This window comes from Desmodus rotundus, chromosome 7, assembly GCF_022682495.2.
Source record: "Desmodus rotundus isolate HL8 chromosome 7, HLdesRot8A.1, whole genome shotgun sequence".
Taxonomy (NCBI): Eukaryota; Metazoa; Chordata; class Mammalia; order Chiroptera; family Phyllostomidae; genus Desmodus; species Desmodus rotundus.
Window position 1 is genome coordinate 119,188,508 of NC_071393.1, and position 17,538 is coordinate 119,206,045.

General features: G+C 41.1%; 1 protein-coding gene across 1 annotated transcript in view; it reads left to right on the top strand.

The window, feature by feature from the left end:
• Positions 1 to 17,538, top strand: part of NRXN3 (neurexin 3) — a 1,484,332-nt gene that overhangs the window by 424,543 nt on the left and 1,042,251 nt on the right. The window contains 3 exon segments of the mRNA XM_045201758.2: positions 6,119 to 6,420; positions 10,426 to 10,449; positions 12,287 to 12,448. Coding sequence (XP_045057693.2) covers positions 6,119 to 6,420; positions 10,426 to 10,449; positions 12,287 to 12,448 — 488 coding nt within the window.

Genomic DNA, 17,538 nt, shown 5'->3' on the forward strand with positions numbered 1-17,538 from the left:
ATCAGTGTGTTCCTTTGCTAATTCTAGCAGGAAATGTCCTTAGGTGATATACAGTAGAATTTATTCTAGTAGAAGGATTTCTTCTTTTCCCTCATTTTTACAAATGTGATTTCCTCACAACTCAACAGCTAACTTAGGTGTCTGTCCACAGCTTGTTAGAGGTGTGGGTCCTTCTTCCAGATGTTGTATTCTTAGCAGGTTCCTAGTATGGAAAGAAAACAGAATTGTGCAAGAGCAAACTCCCACTTGCCTTAACTTGTCCCTTTGCCAGCAAACTACCCACGTTGCTGGCTTGTCTCAAGGTATGTTTCAGAACTGAGTAGATATGCAGTACCCTGTAGGAATAGGCAAAGCAATTGTGGAATTGTGAACTTCTGTAAAAGTACATTTCTTCTTTGTGTACCCTGCCTCCCTCCAACCCCCCGCCTGGGGGCCAGTGCTTTTTTCCATCATCATCAGGGCTTCTTTGCCTTGGAAGCAGAGGCCAGAGGAATTCGGTCAGACACCATCCGTTCACAACTTAAGAACCTGAAGGCTCTCAATGCAGCTGCACCAATGGAGGAGGGGCAGTGCTGTTCCTGCTGAGTTTCGTGGGTCAGAGGAAAGGAATCAGCAAGCCAGCCCCAGGACCACAGGCCATTTCTTTCTCTAGCAGGGAGGGTGGCAGCAGCCCATGTGTTTTTGTACCTCATTAGCTCCAGGGTGGGCCAAGCAGGATGGCCAGCCAGGGTTATCTTTGCATCAGTGCAGATTAAAGTCCCATGCTGCTGCGTGGAGGTTGACTGAAGGACAAAGGACTCAAAGATGAGTGCAGTGTCACCAGGGTCTCTCAAAGTATCCTCAGGAAGCTGGCTTCTGTTCCTTTTCTGGAGTTCTGCTCAGGGCCAGTATTGAGAGCCACTCCAGAGGACTTAGCATTTTAATAGGGTTTTCCAAATAGTAGCTAAAAATTCCATTTCTAAGGTTCTCTGATGGAAGTGAAGAGTGTGATCTTTTCAGTGTGACTGTTTCTAACCTGCTACTAAAGAATTTTGGAGAAGAGCCAGCCTCACTCCCTGATCCACTGCTTGGGCTTCTGCTGTCTGAGTGGGCTCTGATCTGGTTGTTATTGGTGGTTCTCTTTTGACACCTTTGAACTTCATACAGTTGCATGACATCAGCTACAGGGTCCTAATCACCTATTTCTGAGAATTTGAGTTGCTGGCATGGTGGTGGTAGAACTAGGAATCAGGGAATGAGAATCAGGAGGCTGAGGTTTTAGAACTGGCCCAAGTGCTTCCTAGTGCTTTGGTTAACCTGTCTGAACTCTCTGTGGCTCCACTTCCTTAAATGGCTATCATCACAGCAAAGTGACCTCACAGGGTGCTGAGAGAATACAAATCATGATTAAGAAAGCATTTGGAAGTTTATGATATCTTAAAAATTAAACATCTGTTTGCAAATGGACCTAGGATCCTTCTTTACCCATTCTAATGTGTTCTTATTCGAGCCCTTTTATGTCTGATGCTATGTCCTTGTCCCTTAATTCTGACTTCTGGCCCTTAGTTTTTCATGGTTGCATTGGGATCTCATTATCCAAACTTTGGCTCTCTCCCACAATCTCTGCCTCTCAGTCCCTTAGGTTGTCTCTTCTAGGAATCTTTTGCTTCCATTCTTGCCCAGTCAAATGCAAATCTCACTCGGGAACTTTATGACCATCCAGGTTGGACCAGCCCCAGGTACCCTCTGGAAAAATAGTTCAACTGTGTTCTGATCTTTTAACTGGGCTCTCTGCCTTTCGTTTTCTTTTTCTTCCAGTTTACTGTCAATGCAGCCTTTTAAAAATACAAATCGGACCCTCTATTTCCTCAGTAAATTTATGCAGTGGTTCCTCATAACCTTCAGAATAAAGTCCAGATATTTTAATTTCAAAACCTAAGACAGAATGCTAGTAGGAACCATAGGCCCAATGAAACCATAATATTCATTTCTCCACACTTCTTAGGTTGCATAGTAAAAAAAAATTATAGTGAATATTTTAATCTGTTTTGGAATTTCTCAGAGAAATAGAGTTATATAAATCACTAGCTGGGTGTTTTGGGAGGAAGAAAATAGAATTGAGTAAATGCTTGCTAATGCTATGTATATATATCAGTACTGGGATTAACAGGCCATTTGAAAGATCAGCACTTTACATATCTTATACATCTGATTTAAAATTTTGAGTTAGACATATCTAGATTGCGTCTAATGTTTAATCAATTGGACACTTAAATGATTTGTTGTCACACAGAGATGAGCTCTGCTTTTTGCACGGAGAGAATAATATTTTTATTTTAACACTTATGCAATTGATTGCAAATTTCAGAGTGTCATAATTTAAGTGGATCTAAACAGTCCATTAGCCACGTCAGAGCCGACGCTCTTGCCAAGCCATCGCTTTATGCTAAGCCGTTGTGTACTGTGTTACATAATCCGCTGCGTTCATTTTCTCTACCTATTCAGCTGGAATGCATACAAGGTGACTGCATTGTCTCTTTAACCTCCTTCCCAGTGTAAACACTAAGTATAGAAACACAGATTTTGGGCAGTATTACATTTTTCTAATGGAGAGTTTGGAGAATGGAATGGGCTTAGAAATATGGGCTTGTCACTACCTGGTTTCACACCTTTTTAATTAGGTTCACTGTCCGTTTAGTATGGTTTTCAAGGTGATAAGAACGTGCTGGAACCTTAGCTACTGAAAGGAAATTAAGACAGATTGGGATCTTAGGAGAAAAAGGTCAGTTGTGAGAGTATTCAAAGGAACAGTTCCTTCCAGGTCCTCACTCTGTCTTCCACCAAGCCCCTTAGTTGTTCCTTTAGAGAGTGGGCCATGCATTGCCCATGCCTCTCTTCCCCATAGCAATCAGGACAGAGTCCCATGACTTACAAATGGTATAATCTTGCTTATCTAGAATATGATTTAGGCAGTATCTTTCAATTGTCTATTGTTTGTTGACAAGTGGAGGGGAGTGCCCAGCATCTGGGGTGCACTGGTGGCCTCCTCCAGCCCAGGTAAGAGGTAAACTGGAAAATTCATCATTGGATGGAGAGATGGGGAAGGAAAACTGTTGCAGCAGTTTTTGTGAGATATTTGCAAAAGAATGCACTGGGCTACCTTTGGCTAATTTGCATGATATTAGCAGAAAGATGCATGTGATTTACATAGACGCTTTTTCTCACCTTGGTTTTATTTCTTGTTTATTTGTTGCAATATTCTTTTCTCTACAATTATGTCATTTTTCTTCTGTGGTATTCCACATAAAACAAGTTCTTTTGTTTTAAACACACCCAGATTCCAGGGGAAGAAGGGAAACATTTCTTTTGTTGAATAAGTGTGATTTACATAAGGTGGAGGGAATAGGTTTTTGGCTCCATTTATGCAAGGTTTGGGATGTTTTATAGGTTAGTGCATAGATCCATGAAATTATTTGTGTTCTTTGAGAAGTAGAGTAGGAGCATGTGGTAATATCCAGAGTGATGGGCAAAAGGAAAGGTAACTGATATTTATTTATTTATCTTTTAAACTGATACTTAGAGAAAAGTCCAGAGGCACTAGAAGTCCAGAATAAAACAGTCTTATGCAACACACTTATTCCTAGTCGCCAGTTTCTTCCTTAATAAACAAGGGCATTAAATCGGGCAATCTCTAAAATCCTTTATAGTTCTAAAATTTGTTATATTGACAGACTCATTGGTCTAATTATATGAAACATATTAAGCATCACATAGCACATTAAATAATATCCTGGTGCCTTGCTGTTCTGTGTGAGGCCTTCCCCTGTTAAAGGGTATGTGATTAAGCTTCTCTTTGGAGGATTCCTTTCCTTGCTCATTTATCTGTGTTCAGTAACTTAAATGTTTATAGAAGACACCCATTAATACACCACGTGTGGTGCCAAGGACAGGCATAGTAGTTGGCTCTGTGCACATTTGTGTCTGTAGGAAAAGAGCTTAGTGGCGATGACTTCATCTGTCTTACCACCTTCTACTCTATCCGTCTCACCTCCAGGGCTACTGAACAAGGGCTTGTCCAGGTGCGTTTTAACAAAGCCATTTCTTCAGAAATGAGAGGAGAGATCATGACAACAGACAGAGCCCTTAGGGTGTCTGTCGGCTGCATCCATTTCAAACATACAGATAGTGCTGAATTTCTACTCTATGAATTTTGGGCGCTATTTTGGTAAAATGCATGAGGCACAGGTTACGTGCTGAGTAGTACTTGCTCCGTATGGTATATACATAAGAGACACTGTGGTCACTTACGAGTGGACAGACCCCTTTTGCTTATACCATGCATTGTCTATTGTTTGCAAACATAAGTATGCAAACAATAAGTATGCAGGTAGTCACATGTCACTGCGGCCATCAAAAACATACAGTCAAACTTCATCAGTCCTTTAACTCTCTAGAGTATGAAGTTGGGGTTCATGTTTTAATGATGTCATGATGTTTGATTAGTTTAATAGTATGTAGTGGGTGGTCATCTCTCCACATTACAAAAGTGACTCCTTTATAAATCTTACCTCATGATGAGAAAATATTTATTTCATTTTACTTAAGTGACTGACCACAGGCTGTGAGGGTTGATAAGGGTCTGAGTTGAGGTGGAGTTGGCTTTGGTTGGTAAGGCTGAAGCATCATTCTAGAAGGGAAAATAGAATTCTTTTAGCCTTATTTTATAGTCCCTGCTCCTTACAGGGAAACTGAACATCTAACCTTGCATTGTTGCACATTTCCTTTTATTAATGAGGTGCTTTAGGTAGCTTTTTGACCAACCTGGATGGGAAGTCAGCTGCTCTACGTGAGGCTGCCGGGCCGCAGGACAAATGGAAGTCCACATGCAGTGTGTCAAAATTATACATCAAAGCAACAAATGATTAAATAAAATATATTCCATCCTCTTATCCTGAAAAATATACCTTTGAAACTACCTATAAGCCAGGTTCGCATTTAGAATTTTCAGATTCCTTAGAGTTCTGCTTTGGGAAATGCTAGCACAGAGACAGCCAGCCCCTTGGGTCCTCAGCCTGTGTCCTGTCCCCTCCTCTTCCCACATTTGGATCCATTCTTTCTCACAAAGGGGTCTGGTGTAAATGCACGTGGATGCTCCAGCCCATGAGGCCAAGTTCTGTCCAAATCCTTGCAAAAAGTCACCTATTGCTAATCCTCAGACTGTGAGGTATGCATATTGACAGCATGATTTTTTTTTCCAGAAAATAGATCCAGGGGAGAGGCCTGCACAAGCCCTGGAAACAGACTTGGGGCTCTTTGGTTAGGGGGTTTCACGGTCCTGGTGTCTGGAATATGGTCTTGAAAGAGAGTATGGCTCCAGTGGAATGCCACCTTGGCCTTGTGGACTCCTACTCTTGTGGGGAGAGATGGTCTGACCAGGGCCACCTAAAGCAAGAGACCCCCAGAGCAGAGGTCCCTTTGTGTCTAAGGGAGGTGATACTGTCTTGTCAAAGCATATTACCAAATTTCATTCTGTTCATTTCCCTCATCTGCTTGGTCACCTTGTCAGGCGCGACCTCCTATTTGCTAACCCAGTCATGTCCGGCTGGGCTTAGAGCTCACCGTGGAGCCCAAAGTTAGCTGGGTTACTGACAGATCCCAATCAGAGCCAAATATTTTGGGGCAATCGATTTTTAGTTTTTCATCAATAAATGTTACCTAGAGCTAAAACTCTTTGTCAGAACACATAATTATCCCTTCTAAACCAGCTCTTCCACAAGCATTTAAAGGCCATCACTGAAGCAAAAACAAGGTAGACCTTATTTTACCATTTTGCCTGAAATTTCCCTTTAGATTTGTTTCTGAGAAAATCTGAAGGAAAGACAGCCAGCTCTCCTACGCCATTATGTTGGTCTTCTACCCTTCTATGGACATAGAGCTTCTTTGCAGTTTCCTTCTCTGCTGGTTTTCCTGGTGCTTAGATATGAGTCTTGTGGGAAGAGTTGGAGGGAGTGTAGAGTTGGTGTCAGCCCAGTGGTGGGGCAGTGCCCTGGGGGCGTGTTCTCCTTGGTATTTGCAGAGATCAACCTGACTCATGCCAGACAAGTGTTGATTGACTGCTTGCCTCCCTTTTCTCCTGCAGCTCGAGAGGAGAATGTGGCCACTTTCCGAGGCTCAGAGTACCTGTGCTACGACCTGTCTCAGAACCCAATCCAGAGCAGCAGTGATGAAATCACTCTCTCCTTTAAGACCTGGCAGCGGAACGGGCTCATCCTGCACACGGGCAAGTCGGCTGACTATGTCAACCTGGCTCTGAAGGATGGCGCGGTCTCCTTGGTCATTAACCTGGGGTCCGGGGCCTTTGAGGCCATTGTGGAGCCAGTGAATGGAAAATTCAATGACAACGCCTGGCACGATGTCAAAGTGACACGCAACCTCCGGCAGGTAATGCTGAAGGGAGAGAGCGCTTAGGGGCTCATCTTAGGTAGTCAAGGAGGAAGTTCGTGAAGCAGGTGATGGATGAGGTGGAGAGGGGTATAGATATGGGTTTGGATTTGTCGAAGTCTAACTTTCTCCCAGTCTTTGCAATTGCACGAGGAAAATTATTAAAATGTGCTTCTCTCTGTACTTCAATTCTCCATTTGTGCTTGTTATTTAAGAAAAAACTCAGTTGTATAGATAATAAAAGTTATAAGTACTTTCATTCCTTTTTCCTGCATTCCTTTTAATCATTTTTATTAATTACACATTTGAATCTTGTCGTGTTATTGTTAAATTCAATTAGAGACAGTGTTTTGTTTTTGCAGCTTAATAGGTTTTCCTCATTCTTTGAATATGTTTTTCTTTTTAATTAAGTTAGCCATTGCCATGATGCCATGATTTTAATTCCCTCTAGAACAAGTCTTCCTTTTTCTCTTCCTCCTTTTCATTTACAGCCCCTCACCCAATTTTATTTTTTCAGTTGTTATGTTAACCTCTAACCTCAGAATGAATTAGCTGGAATCTTTCTGAATTCCTCTGTTTCTTTGTTCCTTGGTGCGGTGTTCCTACTTTATTGCCCATGTCTCTACCTCCAAGACTCTTCAGTTGATTGGGAGGCCTGGAAAGTGGAAGGACCCAAATAAAAATGTCAACTTTGGAGCAGCCTTTCCTGGTTCTGTCCGTGCTTGAGAACTCCCATCGCCTGCCGATTCTAAGTAGGCAACTCCGTCAGGTGACCACATGCTCAGAAAGCTTCAGCCCAGTGAAGTTGTTTCAATTTTATAACTAACAATAATGGCAATAAGAATACCTAACTAGCCCACTCCAGTTAAAAAAAAGCGTTTCCTATAAAAGTCAAGATCTGTGCTGAGACTGCCTTTTCCAGGTTGCTACTTTCACTCGGTTTTTCTTCTTGAGAATTTGTTGTGAGACCCAGTTGGACAATATTCATCCTTTATTAATCAGAAAACATTATGCAAATTTCTAGGTGGTGCTTATCAAATTTTCTTCTGCGATATGATTGATTTAATGCTTTTAAATGTAAATATGAAATCATAAGAACTGACAAGTGTTTGCATGTGTTTTCTGATTGATAAAAGTATAACTCCTTAATAATGCTATGTAAATGGAGAAGGCTCACACATATGGGAAACACCCAATCATCGAAACACCCATTTCCATACTTGTTTGTCAAGAAAGCCACCTGGTTGGGAGATTCTAATCTATCTGTGGTGAAGTTGCCAAATAACACAAGACTTAGACTCCCCAGTCATCCTCATACATGTGGATTGAACACTTTTGAATCACTGTTCTGTTTTTTCTTCCTCCAAGGCCAAAGAACCCTATTGCTGATATTTTTTATCATCATCATCTCAGAAGAGACCTTCTCAACTGTCAAGAGAGCCCAAGTCAAATTTCCATTTGCTAACATATAAGGGCTTGATATGGTTGAGTTGTAGAGTCTAGACCAAGTGAAATATGACCTTTTGCCAGTTTTGACTGACAGGTACACAGTAACACCCTTTAGACATTCACCAGTGGAGGGGAGAATTTTCATGTACTGGAGAGGAGAACTGGGTGTGGTTCTCCCCAACCAATCTATTTCTCTAACTCTCTCCTAGCCCCCAGACTTCCTTGCCAGTCTGGAAATTATTCTAATTAGCTGGAGAAAGGTTTGTGCTTATTTCCACTGAAAACACTTTTCCAAAATAGAATTGGGCCCCAATTCAGTCCTTTAAACTGAAGGTGGTAAACCAAACTGTAATTCCGATATTGGTTGTACTATTGAATCAGCAAGCAGAGGAAAGCAGCCCCCAAGGGTTTCTTTTCCAAGTTCTAGACCCAACTCCTATCTGTGCCCTTGGACAAGCCATTGAACCTTTCCACACCACTGTTCCCATTTGTGAAATGGTGATTACAATCCTCCCCTGCCATGTGCGGTGGCTAAATATGCAAAGTACCTTATGTTCCAGAAGGATTATGAGCTCATCCATGGTCTGGTGCTAGACTCACTGTGACATGCACACTATTTACAGGCTGAGTATTTTGTCACTAAGGTAACTGTGTCTGTCACCAAGGATGTAGAAAAGCAGAGCTCTCAGCTCTAGATGAGGCTACAGAGAGGCCCTGGGGTATTGGGGCATTTCTTGGCAGTAGGAGAATGAATCTTCTAGAGAAAGTATGCCCAAGATTGGACCTCATTGAAATCCTGACTGAATTTTGCAATCCAAATGCAATCTATTGAAAGAGGGAAATCTCAGAGGAGCAGAGTTGATTTATAAATGTAATCTTTTCAACACTGAATCATCTAATATTATTTTACCCATTAAAAATGCATTTAGAACATACTTTTGTGTTTCCTAGCATACATTTGCAGGAGTGGGAAGCTCCTATTTCAATTAAACTGTAAACCACTTCATAAATATTTGATAACAAGCCTCTGGCCCTCTCATCTACTTTTTTGGTAAGGTCGAATGGCTTCTGTGGCAAAAATTCATCTGAGGAAAGCTTACTTGGAGGTCATTACCAGATGGAGCAGAACTTTCCCCATTTCTTCCTTCTGGGTCATCTACTCATGGTTCTGCCTTTGAGCCAAGTCCAGGCAGTGGCTAGACACTTTATTGGGGGTTCTCATGAAAGGAAGGAATGGGGACTATCTGTTCCAAACCATAACTGAGATTAGGGACCAAGGTGGTAATGTATTTCTATGGGATTATTATTATTTTTTTTGTTTTCTTTGTTTTTTGTTAGGGTCTTGTTTTTTTGGAGGGCGGGGGTCCAGAGTCTAAGGTCATGACCATCACATGAATTTCTTTACCTCTTTATGTGACTTTTGCTAAACCACAAACACGAAACTGGGGTTACCAGTCTTCCAGCCTTCCAGCCTTCCAACCTCCCAGATCAGGTGTGTTGGCAATTTAGCATTCAAAACCAGCAAGGAGGAGATTAATTGTGGGGCCTCTGTTCTCATTTTAACCTGCCAGTCCTCTCTGCTAGCCATATAAAAAACTGCTTAAAATACTTACAAGCTTGAAAAGCATTCTTAAGGAGGAATGGGGCAAAGTGGGGGAGGTAGGGAAGAGTGATCCCAACAGGACACATTTTGGCAAAGCAAAAAAACAAAAAAAACAAAACAAAAACACATACGCACAAAACAAAAAACAAAAACCAAAAACTTTATTGGGTAATAGAGAAAACTCCAAATATTTTGATGCCTTCTAACCACACAGTTATTCTACACTGAAAGAAAAAAAAAAAACAAAATAAAAAGAAGAATGTTATCCTCCTGCTGCACAAATCCATACAAAATCAGATCTTTACATTATCTGTGGAATCCCCGAGTAAGGTACATGATGTAGCCTTCCTATGTTAGATGTGGCTGGTAAATATTTTAAGTTATTTCTGTTCTAGGAGAAAGTAATGATTGTCTGTGCATGTGGTCAGAGTCAGATGTAAACAAACAAGCAAAGAAAAACCAGCGTATTGGTGTTTCTGCTCTATCTATTTATGTACATGTGGAACGATAAACTTTGGGGGTCTTTTCTTTCAGGACAGATGGAATATGTATTGCTAGAGGGTGGGAAGGAAAAGGGGGTGGTGTTCTTTCAGAAGAGCCCTTGGAAAGTAAGTATGATGCTCATTCTAACTGGGTGAGGTCTGATCTGATCGTTATTGGGAAGAAGCGGGGAGTTAAAATGACAAGGTGGACTGCACCTCCTTTCCTGGCTGTGTCCTAGGTGCCAAGGTTTTCCATAGAGTCCTGGTCTCATTGTCTTCCCCACTCTCTTTTTCTGTGTTGGGTGCCTTTTTTTTGAAAAACTAACACAAGATCATTCATGCAATGTGTCATTTTACTAACCGACTAATGTACTAACACCCTAACGACTCATCTTTGTTTTTTAGTTTTTTTAATTAACAATCGTTCTGTTCACAATTTTTAATTTCCTTTCTTCCCCCTTTTCCGCAAAGCACTCAGGCATCGGACACGCTATGGTAAACAAACTACATTGTCTGGTAGATATCATTCTTATTGTCTCTTTTTTTGGGTTTGCCGTGTGTTGCCCCCCCTTTTCCTCCCCAACCCCTCTTTTATCCTCTTTAGACTTGATTCTCCTTCTTTTAAAATTTTTGTTGAATTAAATGCCAATTTTTTCTTTTTCTTAAAAAAACATGAAAAGGAAGGGGATGCACCTGTCCTGCAGATGATATTTGGACAAGTTTGGTTGGAATGGTTTCCTTTTCTCCAGTTAGTTTTTTTTTTTCTTTTTCAAAAAGCATTTTTTAAGGAAAGTTTCTCCATTTAGCTAAATTTGTTTTGTTTTGTTTTTTGTTCTGTTTTGCAACTTTGAAGTAACAGACTAGGGACCACAGGATTTATGTTGAGGACTTTCCTAATCTCTGAGTCTTCCCTTCCCTCACTCTTCCTCCTGTCTTTGATTCTCCCCGTTCCTTAATCCCTGCTTTCTTCCCCTTTTGTGTGGCCACTGCTACCACAGGTGATCTGGGGAGTATAGTACTCTGCTTCCTGTATTCTTCTTTTCCCTTCTTTCACCTTACTCCCCACCGTGGCCAAAGGGAGCTCCGCCAATTGTGTTCTCTGTCCACACTCTGCATGGCATGTCCCTGTCTTGTGGATTTCCCCATTGGCATCTGATTTTGTTCCTTCATTTTACCCCTCATTACTAACAACCTACCAAATTTTCAACTCAAGTCCACTTTCTTCTCTCTGTCTCTCTCTCTTTTTGTCTCCACTCTTTTTAATTTTCCTCTCATCCTTCATATGTTTGGGGGTTGGGTTTGGACTTTTTCTTTTCTTTTTTTTTAGTGAGGGAGGTGGAAGGCAAGGGAAAGATGACCTGTTAGTTTTGAGTGTTTTTTCCCACATCCCATCTTGTTTTTCAGTTGTTGCAGTGCATGTAAGGATGACGTGGATTCCGATTCTTTCTTTTAGTTTTCCTCACCCTCTCCCACTTCCCTCCTTTTTCTTCTGCCTTCTCTCTTATTTCCAGATAATTTTTGCATGGGTGTGTCAGCGTATGGTGAGTGCACGCTCTGAGGCCCCATCTATTCTCTCTGCCCTCTGCTCCTTTCATGGATGTTGGATGTATGGGTGCTCCTTCTTCCCTGTGGGCATTATTATTATTGTTTTGGTTATTATGTATATCATTTCTTTTTGTTAGAGTTGCCTCATTTCTTTTCTTGGTGGTGGTGATGGCAGTGAAGGGAGGGCAGGGGTTGGTGTCCTGGGGAAGTCCACAGCATGTACCATCCATGACACATGTGAATCAAGACCCTTCTTCTTCCCTACCTGAATGCATGTTTGTCAGCGTGGTGTGAATCCAAAAAGAAACAAAAGAGAAAAGAAAAAAGAAAAGAAAAAAGGAAAAAAGTCCATCAACAACCAAAGACCAACCCTTAACAAACCCATCGTCAAATGTCTCCTTTGCTGTTTTTCACTACCACCATAATTAACAATCATCAAAAAATGATCATTTTACCAATGAACTGAGACAAGTGATGTCGTCTGAGGACAGTTCCATTTTCTAGCCTGACTGAGTAAAGAGTGCAATGTATAGAGCAAGTTGCTCAGCTTGGCAGTTCCAACAAACTCTGCTAGGAGTCTGCAGGGGAGTGCTGCAGGTGTGGGCCACAGGAAGCCAGACCAGAAAATGGAACTTGGCTGCACATACCAAAATCAAACCAAATTAGAAAGAATACCTCACCAAAATCTTAAATGAAAGTGAAGCTACAGGTGGGGGAAGCCACTGGATTTTAATAGGGCTATAAGGTCATTGTTGGGATTTTTTTTGTCCCTATGTCCCTTTACCAGGTGACAATCTCTGTGGATGGCATCCTGACCACGACGGGCTACACTCAAGAGGACTACACCATGCTGGGCTCGGATGACTTCTTCTACGTGGGAGGAAGCCCCAGTACTGCTGACTTGCCAGGTTCACCTGTCAGCAACAACTTCATGGGCTGCCTTAAAGAGGTAAAGTTCACATACTCCATTTAGTGCTTTGTCTAAGAACAAATGAATTTTGCACTTCAATAACTGGCTCTGTCATCTAATCTATTCTATTAGACCCAGGTAGTAGCAGAAAAGAGTTTGGACTTGAAGTAGAGTCCTAGGTTATGGTCAGATCTTAAGCTGGTTACATGACCTTGGGTTCACCACTGAAGTGCACTGTTCTCTCACTAATGGGGAATCTCATTTCTCAGGTAGCTGTACTCTATAAGTTAAATGAAATAACACATATGAAAAGACTCTGAAATCATAAGGAACTATTAAAGTTTGGTTTTGTACTTTTGATTTGGTACATATGGAGAGCTCTGGCTAAAAGTGGCTCCATTTGTGGTTGTGTGTCTTGTCTAAAACATATTTATTATTTTACTTTGTCCACACTTGGTGTTCCCAAGAGTCTCATTATTTGAGATGAAGGAAAATTCTCAGAATGTAACATTAAGGCCCAGAAGACTGGCTTTTCCTTTTTTTTTTTTTTTAACCCCCTGAAAGCTAGCAGCTGTGAGAAAGCAGTGGGCTTTGTCATTATTCATTTATACTATTGTAGCTGATGTGTTGGGACCTCTGTCTGGGAGCAAACGAGCTTCAGTCAAGTGTAAGTTCAATCACTAAGGTCAATTGTCGAGACAAGAAAAGAATCAGACTTGATTTGGTAGAATTCTTTCAGAACACTGTGTCATCAGAGCAGTATGCTGTACGTATTTTTTAATCTAAGCTAAGCTTTATTGCCTAAGATATCTACACCATTTCCCTGGGGAAATTTTTGAGAAGCTAACGGTGTTCCTTCTTGTAGATAGAGATCCTTATGCCATGTTATAAGCGTCCTCTCAGGATACATGTTTTATATGAAATTTGTTAAACCTCACTTACACAGAAAATGGCTTTGTACCTGTGTTCGTTCACACCACTCAACTGTGGGTCACGTTCAGATAGGAGTTGTGCCTGTCACAACTAGTATATAATAGGTACCTAATAAGTATTTATTGAATGGATGAATTTATCAGATAATCGTTGGGTACCTTTTCTGTGCTGTAACTAAACTTAGTGTCTCTTCACAAACCATGGTCTCTGTCCTTGAGGACTTTATAATCTAGCAAAGGAGAGGAGATCAGGAGGTGGACAGTCGCAGTTGAAAACATCATGCGTTCAGTGCCACAGATGAAATGCTCTAATTGAGTAGAGGAACTGGTAAGTTTTAGGTGGGAATCAGTGTTGGAGAAAAACTGATGTCTGAGCTGGGCATTGCTGCCATGAACGATGTGTGGCTTGAGAGGAAGGGGTAGGAAGAAGAGACAGGACAAAGGAAGGAAAAATTCAATTACAGCTTTGTATTGTTCTTGGTCTGAAGGACAAATTATAGACAAGAGCCCAAAGAGTGCTTTCCTCTCTCTGCTAGACATGACCTAGGCTTCTGTAGACCACAGGGACTCTACTGGTCATTCCTGATGGAATTGTCTGCAAAAATAAATTTCCATGGGATTTACCCCCATTTGTATAGAATAAAGGCCTAAACTACTCAGTATCTAATGAACCCTGAAAGGCTCTTAAACACTGTGAGATCACACTATGTTGGAATTGCTCTCTCCTCAGAAATAGACAGGAACATTCTGTTACCACGTATGTGGCTCAGGAATGAATGAGCCATTGATTGCGGTGGAGAAATCATCCATTTTTGTAGAGAAACAGTCCTGAGCAGGAGTTTTTCCTGGACAGCATCTAGGGGTGGCCTCTAGGACCAATCTTTTTCTGATTATATTATGTATTTTGAAACAAAGGAGCAATTTCCCAAATCTATCAATCAGGAAGGTTGTTCCTGAACATTTTGAAGCAAGACTTATCAAAATGTGAAGGTATCTCTAATAAGTTTATGCATGCAGAACCTAAAATAGATAAAAAATAAATTTCCTCTCTCTCGCTGCCTAGGTAGAGAGCAGACGGCTTCAAAGTTAATAGCTTAAAAATTAAAGACAGTTCTGAAAAAGTGACATTAACAGTAATTAGTAATAAAAACATATGCATACCTTAGCTAGCAACATGAATCTGCATTTAAATCCAGATCAAGTTGGAAAAAAAGAGTCTCGAGCATGAAGGGAAATGGTGGGCACAATGAGAACCTTATTACCTTTTGCTCCATCTCTCCTTTACACATTGCATAGCCCGGTCTTTCTAAGGGACTTGGGAGGCTTTCGAATTTGTCTCGGTGTTTTAAATAGATACCTTTGAGTGTAATGTGGTCCTGGCACATACTTTCTTCCCATCTCATCATTACAGTTCACTTTTCTGTGGGCAAGGCTGGGAAATTCTTTTGTTCTTGCTGTTTCTCTTGGATAATTTAGTAAACAGCCAACATTTCTAGTTACGTTGGGACTTTCTCCCACTTACCCATGTTAACTACTTGCCTTTGGAACAGTCTTCAATTACTTTAGTTTCTTCTTCCTTTCCCTATCTGTGTCTTCCTTTTTTTTTCTGTCTTCTGTTGCCATTTGTAGCTCTAAGTTGCCTTAGGCTGAGCTAGGTGCTTTTAGATGTCATTTTCTTCAAAATGGGGACATTGTAAAGGTACTTTGAAGTTCTGGGGCACCTACACTTTGTGTGTGGCACAGAATCAGTTTTATCTTTGGAACTATAGTTTGTTCACATTTGAAAGCTTAATTCTGGCTCCACTGTGATTTCATCTGTATGCACACCTCTAAACTTGATACCCATGTAAAAGCCACACCAAAGAGTGTCCAAGTTGTCATGAAACTGTTGTGGTCCTCCACATACCCTGGTATCAGTCTAAGTAAGATTTGTGTCCAATTAGATATCACAAAGTCAAGGTCTTATTCCTCTTCACCTTTTCACAGGTCTGTTTGTTTTTTGTTCTTGTTGTGTTCCCAACTTCTAGAATGGCTCTTGGCCTAGTGGGCTCTCCATAAATATAGGGGTTGACCAAAGTAGGTTAATAATAATAAACAATAATATAGTAGTTAATAAATAATAATACAAGAATAAACTCTGTTTTTGTGTACTCAGAATTTTAAACCTGCTTTTTTCTGAATGCAGTACAATTCAAATTTAAAACAGGTCCTGACTCTGCTTTTCCAGTCCAAACCAGCCATTGTATTTTACTTGGGTGAAGGACCTCTTCCCCTTCCTCCCCTGCTCATGCAAATACTCCCCCATACAGAGACTGACTCTCTCTCATAACCCCAAGGTGTTGAGTGAGCGAATGATGATTAGTTCCCTGTACAGAAACGTCTTTGGGCAAGAAGAGGGTAGGCAGCAAGAGGAATTGAAAAAAGACCAAACTTTGTATATGACTTTCTGTATTTGCCAAGTGAAATCCTAGGTGTGTAAATTAATAAATACAATAGCTTTTCAATAAATGCGCTTAGGCAGTTTCTTAGGATCACTAAAAACATCTTGACATGGCAATGGTTGAGTCTTTAGGAACCCCTCCCCCTGCCTGCCATCCGATATGAGAAAAGTATTACATAAAAAGGCTCAGCAAGGCTAAGAGAAATGGGCTAGAACTTCCTCTAGGAAGAACAGGATCAAAAAGGCTTTGAGGGAGGTGTCATAGTATGGTAAAAAGAATACTGGGTTTAAGACTAGAAAACCTGGTTGGAAATACCAGCATTAACACTGGTTCTATGGTCTAGATTAAGCCACCGATCCTATGTGAGTCTTGGCTTCCTAACCCACAATGTGGAGGTAATATGACTTCTGTTATGTTCTTCTTAAGATCAAATGAAATAATGTACATAAAAGTGAAACCATATAATGGTGTTTTTCTGTGATTATTATTAAAGATTCTATAATGCATCTCACAAAACAATTTATGAATATAAGTGAGTATGTATTCACACATACATAGCTCCATATTTTTTGTATCAGCGAATGACTGCTTATGGGGGAAAAATAAAGCTTTATTGTAAGGTTTGCCCTACTAAAATTCTCTCATCTTTGCTGATGTAGGGCTAACCCATCCCACCCACCCTCAGTCATTACCTAGGTTGTTGCCTCTGGACATTTGTTTACTGGCCACCTGTCAATCTCTTTACTGTTAAAATGTGAGCTCCATGAGGACAAAGTCCTCATCTATTCATAGGTGTTTCCTCAGCACCTAGAAGAGTCCCTGGCATAAAATAATGCCCTCAGTAATCATACCTGGAATAAATAAGTGAAAGGGCTAACCTGATGGAGCTCTAAAATCTGGTGGAACTTAGATGAGCAGAAATGGACTGAAAACCTGCTGTAGGCCGAGGGCTGTGCTGAGACATAAAGAGGAATTGGGCATGTTTCCTGCCTTAGAGGACCTCGCAGTTAGTGGGGAAGACAGACACCCAAATATGATTCAATAAAGCAGTTAATGTACCAAAATAGGCATTGTCGGGTGCAATGGGGCTGCTGAGCAGAGGGACTTAACGTATCCTGGGGTTCAGGAACACTCTGTAGAGGAGCCAATGCTTAAGGTGAGGCTTAAAGGTGGACAGAAGTGCACAGGGAAGACTGGAGGGAGTGGTGCCTCAGGATGAGGGGGCAGCTTGAGTGAAGGCCTGGAGATGGGACACATCATGTTATTTGGGTGAGAAATGCACAGTTTGTTGATTTCAGGGCACAAAATGGAATTCTAAAAATGTGGCTATAAAGTAAGGAGGGGCCAGGTCGTAGAGAGCTTTATTTTACTCTATACCCTTGAACTTTATTTTCTAGGTAATGGGGAGCCATTAGGGCATTTTTTATTATTGTTATTGTGTTACAGTTGTCCCAATTTTTCCATCTTTGCCCTCCTACACCCAGCCCATGCCCCGCTCCCACAATCCCCTCACCATTCTTTATGTAAGTGGGTCATTCATACATGTTCTTTGATCCCTTCCCTTTCTTTCCACCATTATCACCTTCCCCCCCTCCCCTCTGACAGCTGTCAAGACAAATACCATATGATCTCTCAAAATAACCTAATGAGCAGATAGAAGCAGAGACGTGGAAACACTGGGGGATCTTAAGTGACACATTTGGATGGGCATCTTGCCCATCAGATTTTGACTCATTGAAGACTGACATTAGTCTGT